The 16,740-nt window shown below is 35.3% G+C and overlaps 1 protein-coding gene across 1 annotated transcript; it reads right to left on the bottom strand.

Annotated features, from left to right (window-relative positions):
• Nucleotides 1–1,101: 1,101 nt before the first annotated feature.
• LOC131009602 (uncharacterized) lies at nucleotides 1,102–2,662 on the bottom strand. Its single transcript, XM_057937017.1, has 6 exons — nucleotides 2,557–2,662; nucleotides 2,411–2,466; nucleotides 2,246–2,305; nucleotides 2,099–2,158; nucleotides 1,618–1,677; nucleotides 1,102–1,389 (listed from the first exon to the last, which is right to left on the bottom strand). Exons 1-6 carry the CDS (start codon nucleotides 2,660–2,662, stop codon nucleotides 1,243–1,245), a joined length of 489 nt encoding a protein of 162 aa, XP_057793000.1. The 3' UTR covers nucleotides 1,102–1,242.
• Between the last annotated feature and the right edge of the window lie 14,078 nt (nucleotides 2,663–16,740).

Genomic DNA, 16,740 nt, shown 5'->3' with positions numbered 1-16,740 from the left:
AGGAGGAAACCGATGATGAATAATCTAACCTTTTTCATGCTGTTAAAGCATTTTTTTTTAATTGCTAGCATTGTGTTTCATAGACTTTATTGTGTTTCCAAACAAATTCGGTGTTTTATCTATAGTCGAGATTATGAATTTTCCTGCCAAATAATTCTTTTATAGCTGCTAGCATTGAATGTCATATTAGTTTTGATGGTGTGTTGTTTGGTATGCATTTGAAAGATATCCTGTATGGCTTGTGATTGGCAGTACATGAATATGATTTATTCAAGAAGTACATCGTTTTGATTTTATGATGCTACGATATACATGTCCTCTGCTGTTTTTGTTTGTTCTTCCAAAATAAAGAGTATTATATCTCCAAGGTACAATGACAACCTAGTTCATCTTACATGAGCAGCCTCGACGCTGAGGGGACGGCGCTTAGAATTTGGGAGCTATTGGAGATCCCTTGTTGGCTGCTGGTGGCTCCGTCTTCTCTCCTCCCATTCCCTTCGTCATCTTTTCTCTACTTCTATTGCGATGAAGATTGCCTGTCGCCTGAGCTTGCCGATGATGGATCAGCGGGCTCTTCCCTTCAAAATCGACTGATTTTCTTTTCATTTATTTATTTTAGTTTGCATTTCTATTATCCGACTTTCCTTCTTCTGCATTTTTGTATGCTTTGGTATTTATAGATTTTTTTATTTCTTTTTTCCATTTAAATGACTCGCATGAATTAACCATCAGTCATTTTATTTAAATTGAGATTGTATTTTATTAAATTGCCATTAAACATCACTCATTTTTTACTAATAATATGACTAAATCATTTGCAATAATCATGTGAATATTTATTATTTTCCATACGAATTATTTGTAGTTGTATACGAATCTGACTTTATACGTAGAAAACAAGCACTTATATTATGTTTGCACAAACCACAGTAAAAAATCTATGAAATACACAATGATTTATAATAACAGCTTCAAACAATAATCAAATCTGTAAAAAAGATAAAAAAAAAAAACACAATTTACTCTAGTAAAGTAATGATTTATACCCACATATTTCCAAAATAAAACAATGAAAATTAGTCAAAAAGCCATTAAAATTTATTAGTCCAGAAATTCATTAGAGTAGCCATACATACACTATCTACGAGTGGTTGCAATACGGTACGCTGCTGTGTTTTTGCCCCAACGCACACACCCAAAACCTGATTAAGACATAATATATTACAACCATATCGAATATAGTCAAAATCTACCACTACGAAACCTCTTTACCACTTTGTTGGGATTTTCATAAACGAAATTTTCTTTTCCACGCCCTGCTATGTTTGTCATCACAGTACAACGGGAAACCAGTCCATTCCCTTTACGCACTTCTGCTTCGAACCCAATCTATATGTGTGTTCAAAAAAAGAAAATGGAGTATTATTCACACTGCAAGCATCATGATGAACCCAATCTATATGTGTGTTCAAAAAAAGAAAATGGAGTATTATTCACACTGCAAGCATCATGATTCATGTACAAAACGGGTAAGATTCATATCGAAATGTATAATATTCAATCCAATACAAAAGGAATACATGTTTATTTTTAATTCAGCCATATAACTTTACACACCTCAACATGCGATTGTTGTCCACCATCAGCAATCTTTGAGATACCAATACACATAGCAGGCTGTTCAGGGAAATTAAAACATTCATATACATGTCAATCACAATTCATGTGCATAAAGAACAAGGTTAATCTCAGATTGCATTATATTTATTCAAATAGCAAATATTCTGCATGCTATCGTCTAATCGATTCACCAGTAGCCTTTGAGATATCACTCCCCATAACAGGCTGTATAGGGCAAGTTAAAATTGAAAAAAAAAAATCAGCTTCAATTCATATGTGTATTCAAATTTAATTTTCTGATATATATCCAATTTTCTGAAGAAAAAAAATCAGCTTCAATTCAAATTTAATTTACATCCACCTCAGAAAAATTCAAATACTTTGTAAATACCAATATCAGAAGTCATTAATTCACTTTTTTAACTAATATGAAACCACCTCAGAAAAATTCAAATACTTTGTAAACTAACACACTTACATCATTCCCAATTGGTAATTGAACTTCATTTTCGCCACTGGCTGGTCCAATGCAATGCTCCTGAAAATCATGAGATTTCTCACACACCAGTAAAACATTTTTACTTTCAAACTAACCATGTCAAGAATTCAAATAAAAAAACCATACTTCAGCAACCATAGCTCCAACAGTTACACCAACTTCAGTACTTTCACCAGTAAGGGCAGCCTGCTTCAATCAATAATAACATTTTTAACTTAAATATTTGTCCTACATATTATGTCACACTATGATACTATACAACAAAACAAAAGAATCAGTTTAAAAACACACCCTAGTGCTTGTAGCTAGCACTGGATTTCCATCCGTCCTGCTGTCTTTCTCACCCACTTCATTAGTTCCAGACTCAACAACAATCAAGTACACCAATGGCAAAATAAAAAATACATCGAATTATTTAATTGCCAAAACATAATTACCTTCGTCTCTGTTACTTCCAGAATCTAGCGGAACCTTTGAATTCGTCCCTTTCGTGCCACCAACAACACCCCCTTTATTGGCTGCATTAGATATGTAAATCAACATTTCAATTTGCAAACGAGGTTCAATATTTATATCAAGAAAACCCCTACAAAAATAAAAAAATGTAAATTCATACACACACTCACATATTTTAAAATATTCACACTAAACATAATGGAGATTAAAGGAGAAATGAGGTCAACATTTTTGTCACTCTAACCCCACTACCGATTCTAAATGTAACACACAAATAGGGACCACAATTTGTATGCTACACATATGGAACAATCATCAACACCACCACTTTTTAACAACCATTTACGGCACATAAACATTTTTTTTAGTTCAAACGAAAATAGGAGAAAATTCATGAACAATTCATGACATTTTTTTATCGCCACTCACCGGGTGGATTTGATTTAATATGAGCCATGGAAATCGATGTTCAGAAGCCTTCGTTTGTGAACCGACTGACAATTTCGCCTCGCCGAGAAGACTTAGTTCGCCGCCTTAGTTACCCTCCTCAAATTTTCACCGAACGAAAATGGTTCAGTTCATAGGATTAGGTTTTTTAATATACTCATTAATTGCTCATCTTGAATGGCGTGAATTTTTACTTAATAGATTTGTTTGAAGAATCCTTCCAATTCATGTATTTTCTCCTTCAGCAACAGACCCACGGTTGTCAATCAAATCAGATTTGAATTCCATAATTATGATGCGCAAGAATCGGAACAGATCAAATTGATATATTGAATATCGAAGGACATTTCCAATTATACCCTTGAACGAGTGACTTTCTGAATCAAAACCAAAATTTCGCTGAACTAAAGAGACGCCACTCATTTAAATCACAGCCGTCAATTTCATCAAGATCTATGGTTTGGATTTGGTCTTATTTTATATACTAAGGAGGGTTTTCTATATAGCCCTCCCCTATATATATATATATATATATAGGTTAAAGTTCAATGAAGAAGGCCTAAATGTAAGAAAGAAGAAAGAAGTAATCTAATCCGTTGATCTTATCTAATCTAACGGACATGATTTATTCACGCCATGTTCAACGGATTTTTTCGTTGAACATATGGGGGTTCGAAACCCAGAACCCCCAAAAATATTGTATATATTCACGAATGTTCAACGAAAAAATCCGTTGAACATGGCGTGAATAAATCATGTCCGTTAGATTAGATAAGATCAACGGATTAGATTACTTCTTTATTCTTTCTTACATTTAGGCCTTCTTCATTGAACCTAACCCTATATATATATATATATATATAGGGAGAGGTTCAAGAAAGAACCATAAATAAAGGAAGACCGGAGAACCATTTTCAGCCATTCGATCATCAAGATCTACGGTGGATGCATCATCTTGTTGGATGAATGCAGATCTTGGGTTCGAATCCTGAAGGGAGCATTTTTTTTTATTTTTTTAGTGCATTAATTTTAACAGCGAATGCATTAATTTTTACAGTGGATGCATTAGATTTGATGGTTCTCCCGTTCTCACAAATAATGTAGTTCTCTCTAGAACCACACCATATATATATATATATATATATATATATATATATATATATATATATATATGGGAGGGGTTAAAATAAGTACACTTCTTAAGATATAAAATAAGAATCATTTTCAGCCCTTAGATCATCAAGATCTACGGTAGATTCATCATCCTGTTGGATGAATTCACGGTCATGAGTTCGAATCCCAAAGGTAGAAAAAATTTATTTTTCACAATTCATATATTTATACAGCGAATTCATACGTGTTCTACTTAAAATTCATACATTTTTTCTAGTTTTTATTTCTTATTTTAAGAGGGTGCTCTTATATAGGGGAGGGCTATGCCGTAAACACTTTTTAACATATAAAATACAAACTACCTAAATTTGTATCGTTTTCAAATTTCGCCGCCGTTGTTTTTTTTTTTTTTTTTTAATTTGACGAGATGAACAGCCGACGGAGTTTCCGATAATGTTGAACAACCCTTGGTTTTTTGGCGCTTTCTGGCGAAGCGTCGATAATATATAATCATATTTGATTTTCTGTTGGATTTTAGATAATGTATGTGTTGGATTTTTATTCCCTATAAAATGTGAAACCATTGGACAAGACTTGGTTTTCCGGCGGTTTCCGGCAAGGGTCGAGACTCTATGAACATATTTCATTTTCCGTTGGATTTTCGATAATGTAAGTGTTGGATTTTTTCTCCCTAAAAATAGATGGTATTCAAGATTCTGAGTCGTTATTCATATGTTTTGCTCACGACTTCTGTATCTATTGTTCATAAGTTATAAAAGGGTTGTCTGGATGACGTCTTACTCATATGGATTGAGTTGTTTATTTGTGTTTTTCTTTTAGGTGTAACTCTGAGGATATTATTGAATTGAAGAGTTGATGGAGTTATACCACAAAATTAAGAATATATTCACATCGTATCCACGTTGTTCAACTTCATATAGATGAATGCATGTTATGGAGATGTTATTCATGTGTGTGTGGCGTTATTCATGACCTTTGTTCACGAATTTTGCTATCTTGTTCATAATTGATGAATCTTGTTCATGTGTTCTGATTTATTCATGATTTTTGTTATATTGTTCAAGGGTTGTGAATCATATTTGATCTGGTGTTATTCATGTGATTAATGCGTTTGTTCGTGTTTGTGGGGGATTTCTAATATGTTGGTTTCAAAATGAAAAATGTTCATGTTTGCTCATTTAGGTGAGGCCGACTACGCCACTCTCTGCTGGGACGAGTTACGCATGTGCCATTATTGAAAAGAACTAGACACATGTGCGTTGCGCTGGAATTATCAATAACGACTACAATGAAGTGAGAGAATATGTTATGAGTTGTGCATCGAAGCATTATTATCTCAGCTTGTGCATGGATACTATGTTCAACGCAAGCTTTGTTTTGCTTGGATGAGAGTGCAGGAACATACTGTGATTATTGCTTTGATTTTTATTATTTCTCTGAATATTTGTTGTGGTTTTTATTATCAGAAATAATGATACTATCAGAAATACAATATTTCTTTAAATTAGGTACCGTTTTTGGTCATGTGCAATAATGAAATCTCATTATCTAATTAGTAAGCTCTCATTATTTGATATATGTTTATGTTCATAAGTACTGAATAAGTGAACAACATGAATCAACAAGGACAATACACGAAAAAAAAATAACGAACATACAATACGTGCCCGTGAATATATCAATGATCACTATGAACATATCAATGATATTTATGCATTTTGCTTTTTATTATCATAGATAATGAACATACAATACATGTCCGTGAACATATTAATGATAAATCTATATTGATACATTGGGATAACAATATACTCATGAAATAGGACGCGTACTAATGCATTATTCAATCATACAATGACATTAATCAATGAACACTATTTTTAAGACGCACATTTAGCATTTGTATTAATAAATACAAAAGCAAATTAAACACAAGAACTCAACGCATTATTCAAACATGCCAAAGAACATGATAGGTCTGTCCGTGAACATGTATGATGATTGTCGAATATTGGATATGAAATTCAAGCAACTATGAATTCGATCAAACTTAAGTAAATAATACACCACATAAAAGAATACATACAAATCAAATATGTGATCGTGTGGTAGTGGAGAGAGCAAGATATGGTTGAAATCCAAGATACCATAAATATGAAATATGTATTGCATGTAAAATAGGAATGTATCGGTTACATTATATTACTAAATGGCCGAAAAATCCATAAGTGACGAAAATAAAGCCTGATTATCAATTTATATATTAGTCGTTAGATTGTAGGGACGAAGGGGAAGAGCTATGATTAGTTCTTAGTTCTCACAAAATATTGGAGTTCTCACAGGATCCTCTCCTTATATATATATATATATATATATATATATATATATATATATATATATATATAGGGTTAGGTTCAATGAAAAATGCCTAAATGTAAGAAAGAAGAGAGAAGTAATCCCATCCGTTGATCTTATCTAATCTAACGGACATGATTTGTTCACGCCATGTTCAACGGATTTTTTCGTTGAACATTCGTGAACATATACAATATTTTTGGGGGTTATGAGTTTCGACCCCCCATATGTTCAACGAAAAAATCCGTTGAACATGGCGTGAACAAATCATGTCCGTTAGATTAGATAAGATCAACGGATGAGATTACTTCTCTCTTCTTTCTTACATTTAGGCCTTCTTCATTGAACCTTGGCCTATATATATATATATATGTAGGGAAAGGCTACAGTAAAAACAGCCCTTAAAATAAAAACTACAAACCAACAAAAATATAAGAATTTTATGTAGAAAGCGTATAAATTCACTGTATAAAGGTATGAATTGCAAAAAATAATATTTTTGCTATCTATAAGATTCGAACTCAGGACCATGAATTCATCCAACATGCTGATGAATCAACCGTAGATCTTGATGATCTAAGGGCTGAAAATGATTCATATTTTATACAATAAAATGTGTTTTTATTATAGCCCTCCCCTTATTTTAGCCCTCCTATATATATATATATATATATATATATATATATAGGGGAAGGCTAAAATAAAAATCAAAGTTAGACTATAAAATAGGAACCATTTTCAGCCCTTGGATCATCAAGATCTACGGTTAATTCATCACCTTGTTAGAATAATTCATGGTCCTGAGTTCGAATTCCATAGGTAGCAAAAAATTTAATTTTCATAATTCATACATTTACACAGCGGATTCATGGGTGTTCTACATATAATTCATACAGTTTAATTAGTTTATAGTTTATAGTCTAAGAGGAGTTTTCTGAATAGCCCTCCCCTATATATATATATATATATATATATATATATATATATATATATATATATATAGGAAGAGGTTCTGGAAAGAACCATAAATAAAAAAAGAACGGAGAACCATTTTCAGCCATTCGATCATCAAGATCTACGGTGGATACATCATCTTGTTGGATGAATGCAGATCCTGGGTTCGAATCCTGAAGGGAGCAATTTTTTTTATTTTTTTGAGTGCATTAATTTTAACAGCGAATGCATTAATTTTTACAGTGAATGCATTAGATTTGATGGTTCTCCCGTTCTTACAAATAATATAGTTCTCTCTAGAACCACACCCTATATATATATATATATATATATATATATATATATATATCATGTAGTATCCAATGCTTATAATAGATCCGTAGATCCAAATCTAGACCACACATTTATGACATGTGGCGCATCAAGATGCATAAAGGCATTTCAAGGCAAAATATGGAGAGGGGTAAAATTGGAATGTAATTTTCGGATTTAATAATTAAAAAAATATATATATTTTTTTTATTTTATCAAAATAGATATATTTTATATGCATATAGTTTCACACAAAGATGCATAAAGTTTTCACATGAAATGCATGACTTTGAACAGAAAAATGCATTTAATTTTTACAGTTTTGGTATTTTCACCACCCCACCCCGCACCACCCCCCAACCCACCCCACACCACCCCCCAACCCTCCCCATTACCACCCCCCAAAATAGTCATGTTTCACATGCATATAAAATCAAACAAAAGTGAATAAAGATTTTACATAAAAATGCATTAAATTATACAAAAAATGCATTTCATTTTAATAAATCTGGTATTTTCGCCACCCCACCCTTGCCCCACCCCTCACCCCCACCCCCACCCCCACCCCCACCCCACCCCCCACCCAATTTTTTTTTTTTAAACTGATTTTCTGACCACCCCCCACCCCCCCCCCCCCCGTTTTTTTTTCAAAACTGATTTTCTGATTGTTGAGTCGCTGACCCACCCACTCCCCCCCCCCCTTTTTTTTTTAAAAAAAACTGATTTTCTGACCGTTAACCCCCCCACCCTCCAGCCCAAAAAAATTATATTCTTTCAAAAAATGTAATGCATTTTTGTTTGAAAGTATTTGCATTTTTGTGTGAAAGTATATGCATTTCTGTGCGAAAGTATATGCATGTAAAACATGTAATTTTTTTATGCATGTAAAAATCAGTTTTTCAAAAAAAAAAAAAAATTTGGGGGGTGGGGGGGTCAGTGGTCAGAAAATCAGTTTTTAAGAAAATAAAAAAATAAAAAAAAATGGGGGGGGGGGGTGGGTGGGTGGGTGGGGGGTGGGGGGTAGGGGTGGGTCAGTGGTCAGAAAATCAGTTTTTAAAAAAAGAAAAAAAATTATTTGGGGGGAGGGTGGGGGGTGGGTGAGGGTGGGTGAGGGGTGGGGGGTAGGGGGTGGGTGGGGGTGGGGTTCAGGGGTAGGGTGGGGTTCAAGGGTGTGGGGGGTGGGGTTGGGGTGGGGTGAAATCTTATGCATTTTTATATGAAACTTTATGCATTTTTATACGAAAGTTCATGCATTCTCGTATGAAACTTTATGCATCTAAAATATACATATTTTGAGAAAATCTATTTTTTTTTTAATTTCGAAAATTACATTCCAATTTTACCCCTCTCCAGATTTTGCCTTGAAATGCCTTGCCACGTGTCACCATCTTGATGCGCCACATGTCATAAATGTGTGGTATAGATTTGGATCTACGGATCTATTATAAGCTTGGATACTACCGAAACCCAACCCTATATATATATATATATATATATATATATATATATATATATATATATATATGATCACTAATTTCTTAGCAACAAAAACTGCAACTACACAGTGTAATTATAGCATAGAATTAGCAAGCCAAGTATCGTATCCACAGAGACTATAATAGCGAAATTACTCTAGCTATTCACTAAACAGACTCTAACAGTAAACAGGTAAACAAGACTGAGGATGAAACACGAACTAAAATAAATCAACTTAAACTAAAGAGCATATAAAAACGATTACTAAATCAAATAAGATAAAAACTCTGACCCTAGGGATGTATTTTCACTAATCAACTATATGTATTCAACCTATTGATTCAATTACCAATTTTAATCCAACCCTGATGAAAGATCACTATAGTGTTCACAAGCGTCTCTAACGACCACCTATAAACGTAGATTAATCTACCCCTTTTCGCATTCAAGACTCCAAGGAATAAACTAACTCCCAATAGCACATAAAGAATAGCTTCCTATAGCTTCACCTATCGCATTCAAGACTCAAGGCTAACACTATATCATGCATTCCTGAATCGGCTGAACAATTATCGCATTCAAGACTCAAACTGAACAGCTAAACATGTAAATCATTGATCAGATAATTCACAAGATAAATAAGCACCAGGAATCATAAATCATAAGTTGGAGGGCAAATTGATATCAATAAATCAAAAACACATAATTAATTAGCTATGTACAAACCCTAGGTTCAGATTAAAAGACTAGCCAGACATCACAAAATTAAACATGAACATAATTAAATAGAAAGCAATTATAAAAACTAAATTGTATAAAACCAAATTAAAACGAGAGTAGCGGCTTGAATCTTCAATCTTGATCCAAGCCTTGAACAATAGAAAGCAAAAGTATTCTCAAGCTATAAAACTGAAATATGAAAGTTGGGAACTGAAAAACTAAAGCTGGGGACCCCCTAGATAGGTCAAAAGAGGACCTATTTATAGTTTTAGGGTGAAAAACAAAGTTCAAAACCGAAAACACCTCGAAAAACGTAAAAAACGCGGAAGAAACGAAACACGCGCCCCGTTCGGCGACCCGTTCGGCGATCGCCGTCTGGGTCGCCGAAAATCAGCCTTTTTACTCTAAGATTCGGCGATCGCCGAATTTTCCACCGGAGGCCAAAATTGAAACAGGGAATTCGGCGACCTGGCCGGCGGTCGCCGTTTGGGTCGCCGTTTTTCTTCTTTAAAATGCCAAAATTCGGCGGTCGCCGTTTAGGTCGCCGAATTTTGACTGCTGCGCGCGACGTTTTTGTTTCGGCCATAACTTTCTCGTCCGAACTCCGATTTATGATCCGTTTGCGCTCACGAACTCGTATCGAGACGATCTACAACTTCTATTTCAGCACAGTTCTCCAAATTCGAACTCAATAAATCTGAAAATTCCTTCAAAGTTCGAGTAAGAATCATGTTTCACAAGATAAAGCAAATTAAGCACAAAACAATCATCCAACACTCAATTTCCTATAAAATTAACATCATATGAACATTAAAAACCATGGAAATATGAGTGTTATCAATATATATAGGGAGAGGTTCAAATAAGAACCACTAAATAAAATTAGAACAGAGAACCATTTTAAACCATTCGATCATCAAGATCTACGGTGGATGCATCATCTTGGTGGATGAATGCAGATCCTGGGTTCGAATCCTGAAGGGAGCAAAAAATTTATTATTTTCGGATGCATTAAATTTAATAGCGAATGCATTAATTTATATAGTAGATGCATTGATTTTAATGGTTCTTATGTTCTCACGATAAGTGTAGTTCTCACTATAACCGCACCCTATATATATATATATAGGGTGTAGTTCTAGAGAGAACTACATTATTTGTGAAAACGTGAGAACCATCAAATCTAATGCATTCATTGTAAAAATTAATGCATTCGTTGTTAAAGTTAATGCACTCAAAAAAAATAAAAAAAAATTGCTCCCTTCGGGATTCGAACCCATGATCTGCATTCATCCAACAAGATGATGCATCCACCGTAGATCTTGATAATCGAATGGCTGAAAATGGTTCTCCGTTATTCTTTTATTTAGTGGTTCTTTCTTGAACCTCTCCCTATATATGAGCATTTTTTTTTTATTAGGGTGTGGTTCTAGAGAGAACTACATTATTTGTGAGAACGTGAGAACCATCAAATCTAATGCATTACTTTATATATTCTCTCTCTGTCTCTTCTCATTTATTTTATCTTTCTCTTACTTTTTCACCATTCTCTCTCTTTCCTTATTTACTTTATCTATATTTTCTTAATTTGCGTGCCCCATTTTTTCAGAACCTTATTATTGGAATGGATGGAGTATTTGTTTCTTAATATCCGTGTCTAACGTATGTAGCCTATTGAATTAAGATGAAGAGAGTATTATTTTAAGTATTTTAGTGTGCAATTATAAAATAATTTGACCATGTAGTGAATGTGCGACAATATTCACACATTTATACGGCTATACGCAATTAATTTTAAAAAAAAAATCGCCTATAATCTTATGATTTTTATGCGCTATTTATGAAATAATACTGGGTTATTCTTAAATTATAGCTCGATATTTGACTTCATAGTGACTTTTTAACCTAAACTTAAAAATATATGACATATATAGTTTATATATACTTAAATATATTCATTGTTCACTTAATAACTAAAGTTAAAAAATTTCGATAAACTAAGTTGATCTATCTTCGAGAAACATGCATCTAAATAAGTGATTATGCCTACAAACAACTTAAAATATTGGCGCGATTGATATGCTTGAAGCCATTATGGTACACGTTCAGACGGTTACTGAGGGTCTTGTTGAGATAGAGGAGAACTCAGAGGATTGTGAAGATAATAATATTGGACAAGAGCCTAATAATACGGAGACTGTGCTGAGAAAATGCTATGAAAGTGTAGAGGCTGGAACAGAATCTGGAGAACTCTATCAAGGTTCAACGTGTTGCCAACATAGTGAACACTCAAGTTAAAGAGGTTAATCCTTCTGCCAAAGCGAAAGGAATTATGGAAGAGATTCCCTCTGCGACGGATAAACTTAAAATTGCTAATCGCATTAGCAAGCTGGAGGCACATGTTAGTCAGGGAATGCAACTTTTAGTTGAAACGTCGCAGGCACCACTGAAGCAAGGACGGGATCGTCCACCAAAGGGGATGGAACGTGCGGGCGGGGTCGTGCAACATGCTTCCGGTCTTGTGCCAGAAGATAACATAAAATGTCGCCTCAGGAAAGCGATGGAGGAGGGTCATAAGCCGAGGGATTATGTAGTTGATCACAACAACAACGATAGTCTTCATGCAATGAATAATATCGCCAACATACGATGATCGGACGAGGTGGAGTTAGATGACACCCACACCGCAATTGATAATCTTTATTGGTAGGTGTGGCTAGGGATCTTTATCACGTTTTTGGCGTACTAGATTTTTCTCGTTTATTCACTACAAAAAAATCGGTAATTACCGACGGCAAAATGCCGTCGCTAAAAAAAGACGGCCGTCGGTAAATAGTGTTACCGGCGGCAAGCTGCCGCCGCTAATCGACTCGTCGGTAACGACAATACTGGCGGCGATCGGCCGCCGTCGGCAATTAACGGCGGCGTTGCCGCCGGAATGTCCGCCGTTAAACGGCGGAGCAATGCCGGAGAATTAGCGGCGGTGGTTGCCCTCGGTAATTGTTTTAATTTTATTTTATTTTTTTATTTTATTTTATTTTATTTATTTATTTTATTGTATATCCACAATTTATTTCCGTATTTATACGGTATTGCATACTTTAGACGAACTTCCTAGTTGGTGGCCCGACTTCCCAGTGGGTCACCCATCTTGCTTGTGCTCTGTGTCAAGCACGCTTAACTTTGAAATTCTTTTCGAGTGGTCACCAGTACAGAACACTCGTATTATTGATATATCTACATCTATTAATTCATTTAAATGCTATATACTCACTCATATATTTATAATCTTTGAATATGTGGAGATAATACCTGAAATATGTTGTTAATTAGTGATCGAGTTCATTTCCGTCCTTATTTTTATCGTCGGTAAAATATTTAATTAAATATTTAATTTTTTTTTTTTAACATTAATACACCAAAAGTGTTTTAATTTGGTTATTATAATGTGATTTGAATTTATTTGTTTATGTTAAATTCAATCATCATCATCATTGCCATAAATATATAAAACATATATAGTTTTAATAATTAAAGCACTTGAAATATATAGAAGAATAAAACATAAATTTGAAAAGAAAGTGCAAATGTAATTTTGTTTGAAAACATAAATATAAGTCTAGCATGGTAATAAAAGACGAAAAGTCCTAAGCATCATCATCATCATCATCGGCATCAGGGGGTGGAGGTGGCTGAGCATTATACATCCTCATAAACGCCTCCAATTGAGCCATGCGGTCCTGCATCTCTTGGCGTGCTGCTTGCTCTGCCGCCAATCGCTCCTCCAGCGTGGAGATCCGTGTCTCATAAAGCTGCTGAGACACCGCAGAAGTGCCCGTTCTGCGGATAGACCCCCTACTAGCCTGACTCTGCCCGGCACTCCCGACGCCGTAGATCCGTGACCTACATCTTGATATTTGGCGAGTTGAGCGTTCCTGCCATCGAAGTCTTCGGTAACCTTCACGAAGCCTAACCCCTCGATTTGATTCAAGATTTGTATTCCTGATCTTTGTTCTGGTGGACCAACATTGCATGTCTTATTCCTCAATAATGAAGTTTTGTTTCTCCTAAACACATGGTTAGGAGGTAAGAACTTCCGATGATTATCAAACCACAATTGTTTTCCACTCATCGGCAAAGTGAATGCTTCTGTATTCTCCATGCAATGTGGACATGCCAATTTCCCAGTTGTACCCCACCCAGACAACATAGCGTAGTACGCTGGAAAATCATTGATAGTCCATATCAGAGCTGCTCGCATCTGGAAATTTTGCTTCAACGATATGTCGTAAGTGTTCACACCAACCTCCCACAGAGATTTTAACTCTTGTATCAGTGGCTGTAAGAAAACGTCCAACTTCATATTTGGGTTTGATGGGCCAGGCACGAGGACTGTGAGGAACATGAATCGTTCTTTCATGCACAACCACGGAGGCAAGTTATACGGCGTGACAATAACTGGCCAAGAAGAATATTGACGCCCTGATTGTGCAAATGGGGCGAAACCATCTGTAGAGAGGCCCAATCTCACATTTCTGATCTCCTAGGCGAATCCAGGAAAGACTGAATTCAAATGTTTTCATGCCGGAGAGTCGGCCGGGTGGCGCATTATCCCATCGTCTGTGGAGGTCGCATGCCACCGCATATGTTCAGCAGTTGCAGGAGATGCAAACAATCTCTGCAATCGGGGCGTCAAGGGAAAATAGTGCATCTGTTTGGCGGGCACTTGTTTCTTTCGGCGACTCCCAGATGCACGCAAGCTGTCCTTATATCGTGATTGGTCACAGAACATACAACTATGTAGCTCACTAGTTTCCCCCCAATACAACATGCAGTTATTAACACAGCAATCGATCTTCTCTACTAGCAAACCCAAACCACGTAGATTTCTTTTCGTACTATAGAAGTCTTCTGGACAGTTGTTACCCTCTGGTAAAGCAGCTTTCATCATCGAAGACATCTGATTGTAAGTCCTCTCTGACATGTGGCTTTCAGTATTTATGCTCATGAATTGAGTCATCCAGCTTAATTGTATGTACGTGTCACATCCTGCGTACAATGGAGTATCCGCTGCATCCAACATGTTATAAATCTGTTGAGCGTCATTATTGGGCGGCTGCTCCAGATTTGGAGGATCTTCATAATTACGAGGTCCAGCATGGTCATGCACCATCATTTCATAGTTATTGTATAATCCATCATCCTCATTCATTATAGCATGTTCTCTCGACATATACAGCGGTGCTTCCCCGTGAGAAACCCAAACTTTGTAATTCAGGACAAATCCACGCATACTAACATGTTTTCTGACCGTAGGTACATCTAAATACGCTTGATTCTTGCACTTCTTACACGGGCACCTAATGTTACCTTGTCCATCTGTGTACGCCGTTTGATTTCTCGCCCACTCAAGGAAAAACTCAAGCCCCGTTTCAAATGCAGTACGATCATTGTATCTCGCGTACATCCACATACGATTATCACTCATTCTTGCAAATTCTAATTGAAAAAAACAAATAAAATATAATAAATTACTTGAAATATAACAAAATTTCGACAGCATAACCCCACTATCCTAACTACCAAGTGCTCGACTCTACCAACAACTATAGTGACCATAGTGGTCCTAATTTACTAAGCCTATACTAGGTCTACCCGGCCCCCCAATGTCGAAGCAATAATACAATACAAATAAAAGCAATAAAAATCAGGGTAATTAAATTAAAAACAATCATTTGTTGGGAGAAGATCCTTAAGAAATAATCAATTTCTATCCCAAAGGGAGAAGATCCTTAAGAAATTGATTAAATCTATCCCACAATATATATAATAACATAACATTTCATAAACACATAGCACATAACATTTAATTTAACAAAATTATCCAACATATATAAATTATTCTAACAATCAACTTAAACTAATTGATTAAAATTAATATAATTTAAAATTAATCATGCTTCATAATTTAAAATTAAACTAACAACATATATTAATTGATTAATATAATTTAAAATTAATCATGCTTCATATAATTTAGTTATAAACAAAGTCAATTATAAATTAATTAACTATATATAACAAATAAATCTATTTAATTAATATATAATTAAATACATAAATAAATTTATAATTAAATAATTAAATAAATAAATAAATAAGAGAAGCGTACGGTGGTGGTTTCCGGCGGGCGTCGTGAAGAAGGCGGTGAAACGAGGTCGTCGAACTACAATAAAGAATATAAGTGAAAATTAAATAATTTTATATATATAATTAAAATTAATGAGATATATATATAGATCTAGAGAGAGAGAGAGTTACGTACCTAGGCGGCGGCGGTCGGACCGGATGCAGCAGCAGTGGCAGCAGGGGAAGGGGGGGGGGTTTCTGTTCGTGCGGCGCAAAACTGAAAAAAGAAGGGAACACGCTGACCTATATTTTAACAATTACCGACGGCAATTGCCGCCGCTAATTAGCGGCGGCCTTATCGCCGTCGGTAATTGTGTAAAAAAAACCATTTAATACGAATTAATAAATTACCGGCGGCGTCGCCGCCGCTAATTACCGGCGGCGATTTTGCCGTCGGTAATTGGACGGTGATTTCGAATTTGCGGGTCACCTGAAATGCCGCCGCCGTGCCGCCGGTAATTACTGACGGCAAAATCGCCGCCGGTAATTTGCGCCGCTAATTTCGCGTTTTTTTGTAGTGATTTGAGTATGTCTTGTGGTACTCTTGGCGGTGCTAGGTAGCTTTGTTGCTTCTTTTA

Source organism: Salvia miltiorrhiza, chromosome 2 (assembly GCF_028751815.1).
Source record: "Salvia miltiorrhiza cultivar Shanhuang (shh) chromosome 2, IMPLAD_Smil_shh, whole genome shotgun sequence".
NCBI classification, from domain to species: Eukaryota; Viridiplantae; Streptophyta; class Magnoliopsida; order Lamiales; family Lamiaceae; genus Salvia; species Salvia miltiorrhiza.
This window is presented reverse-complemented; position numbering and strand designations above follow the sequence as displayed.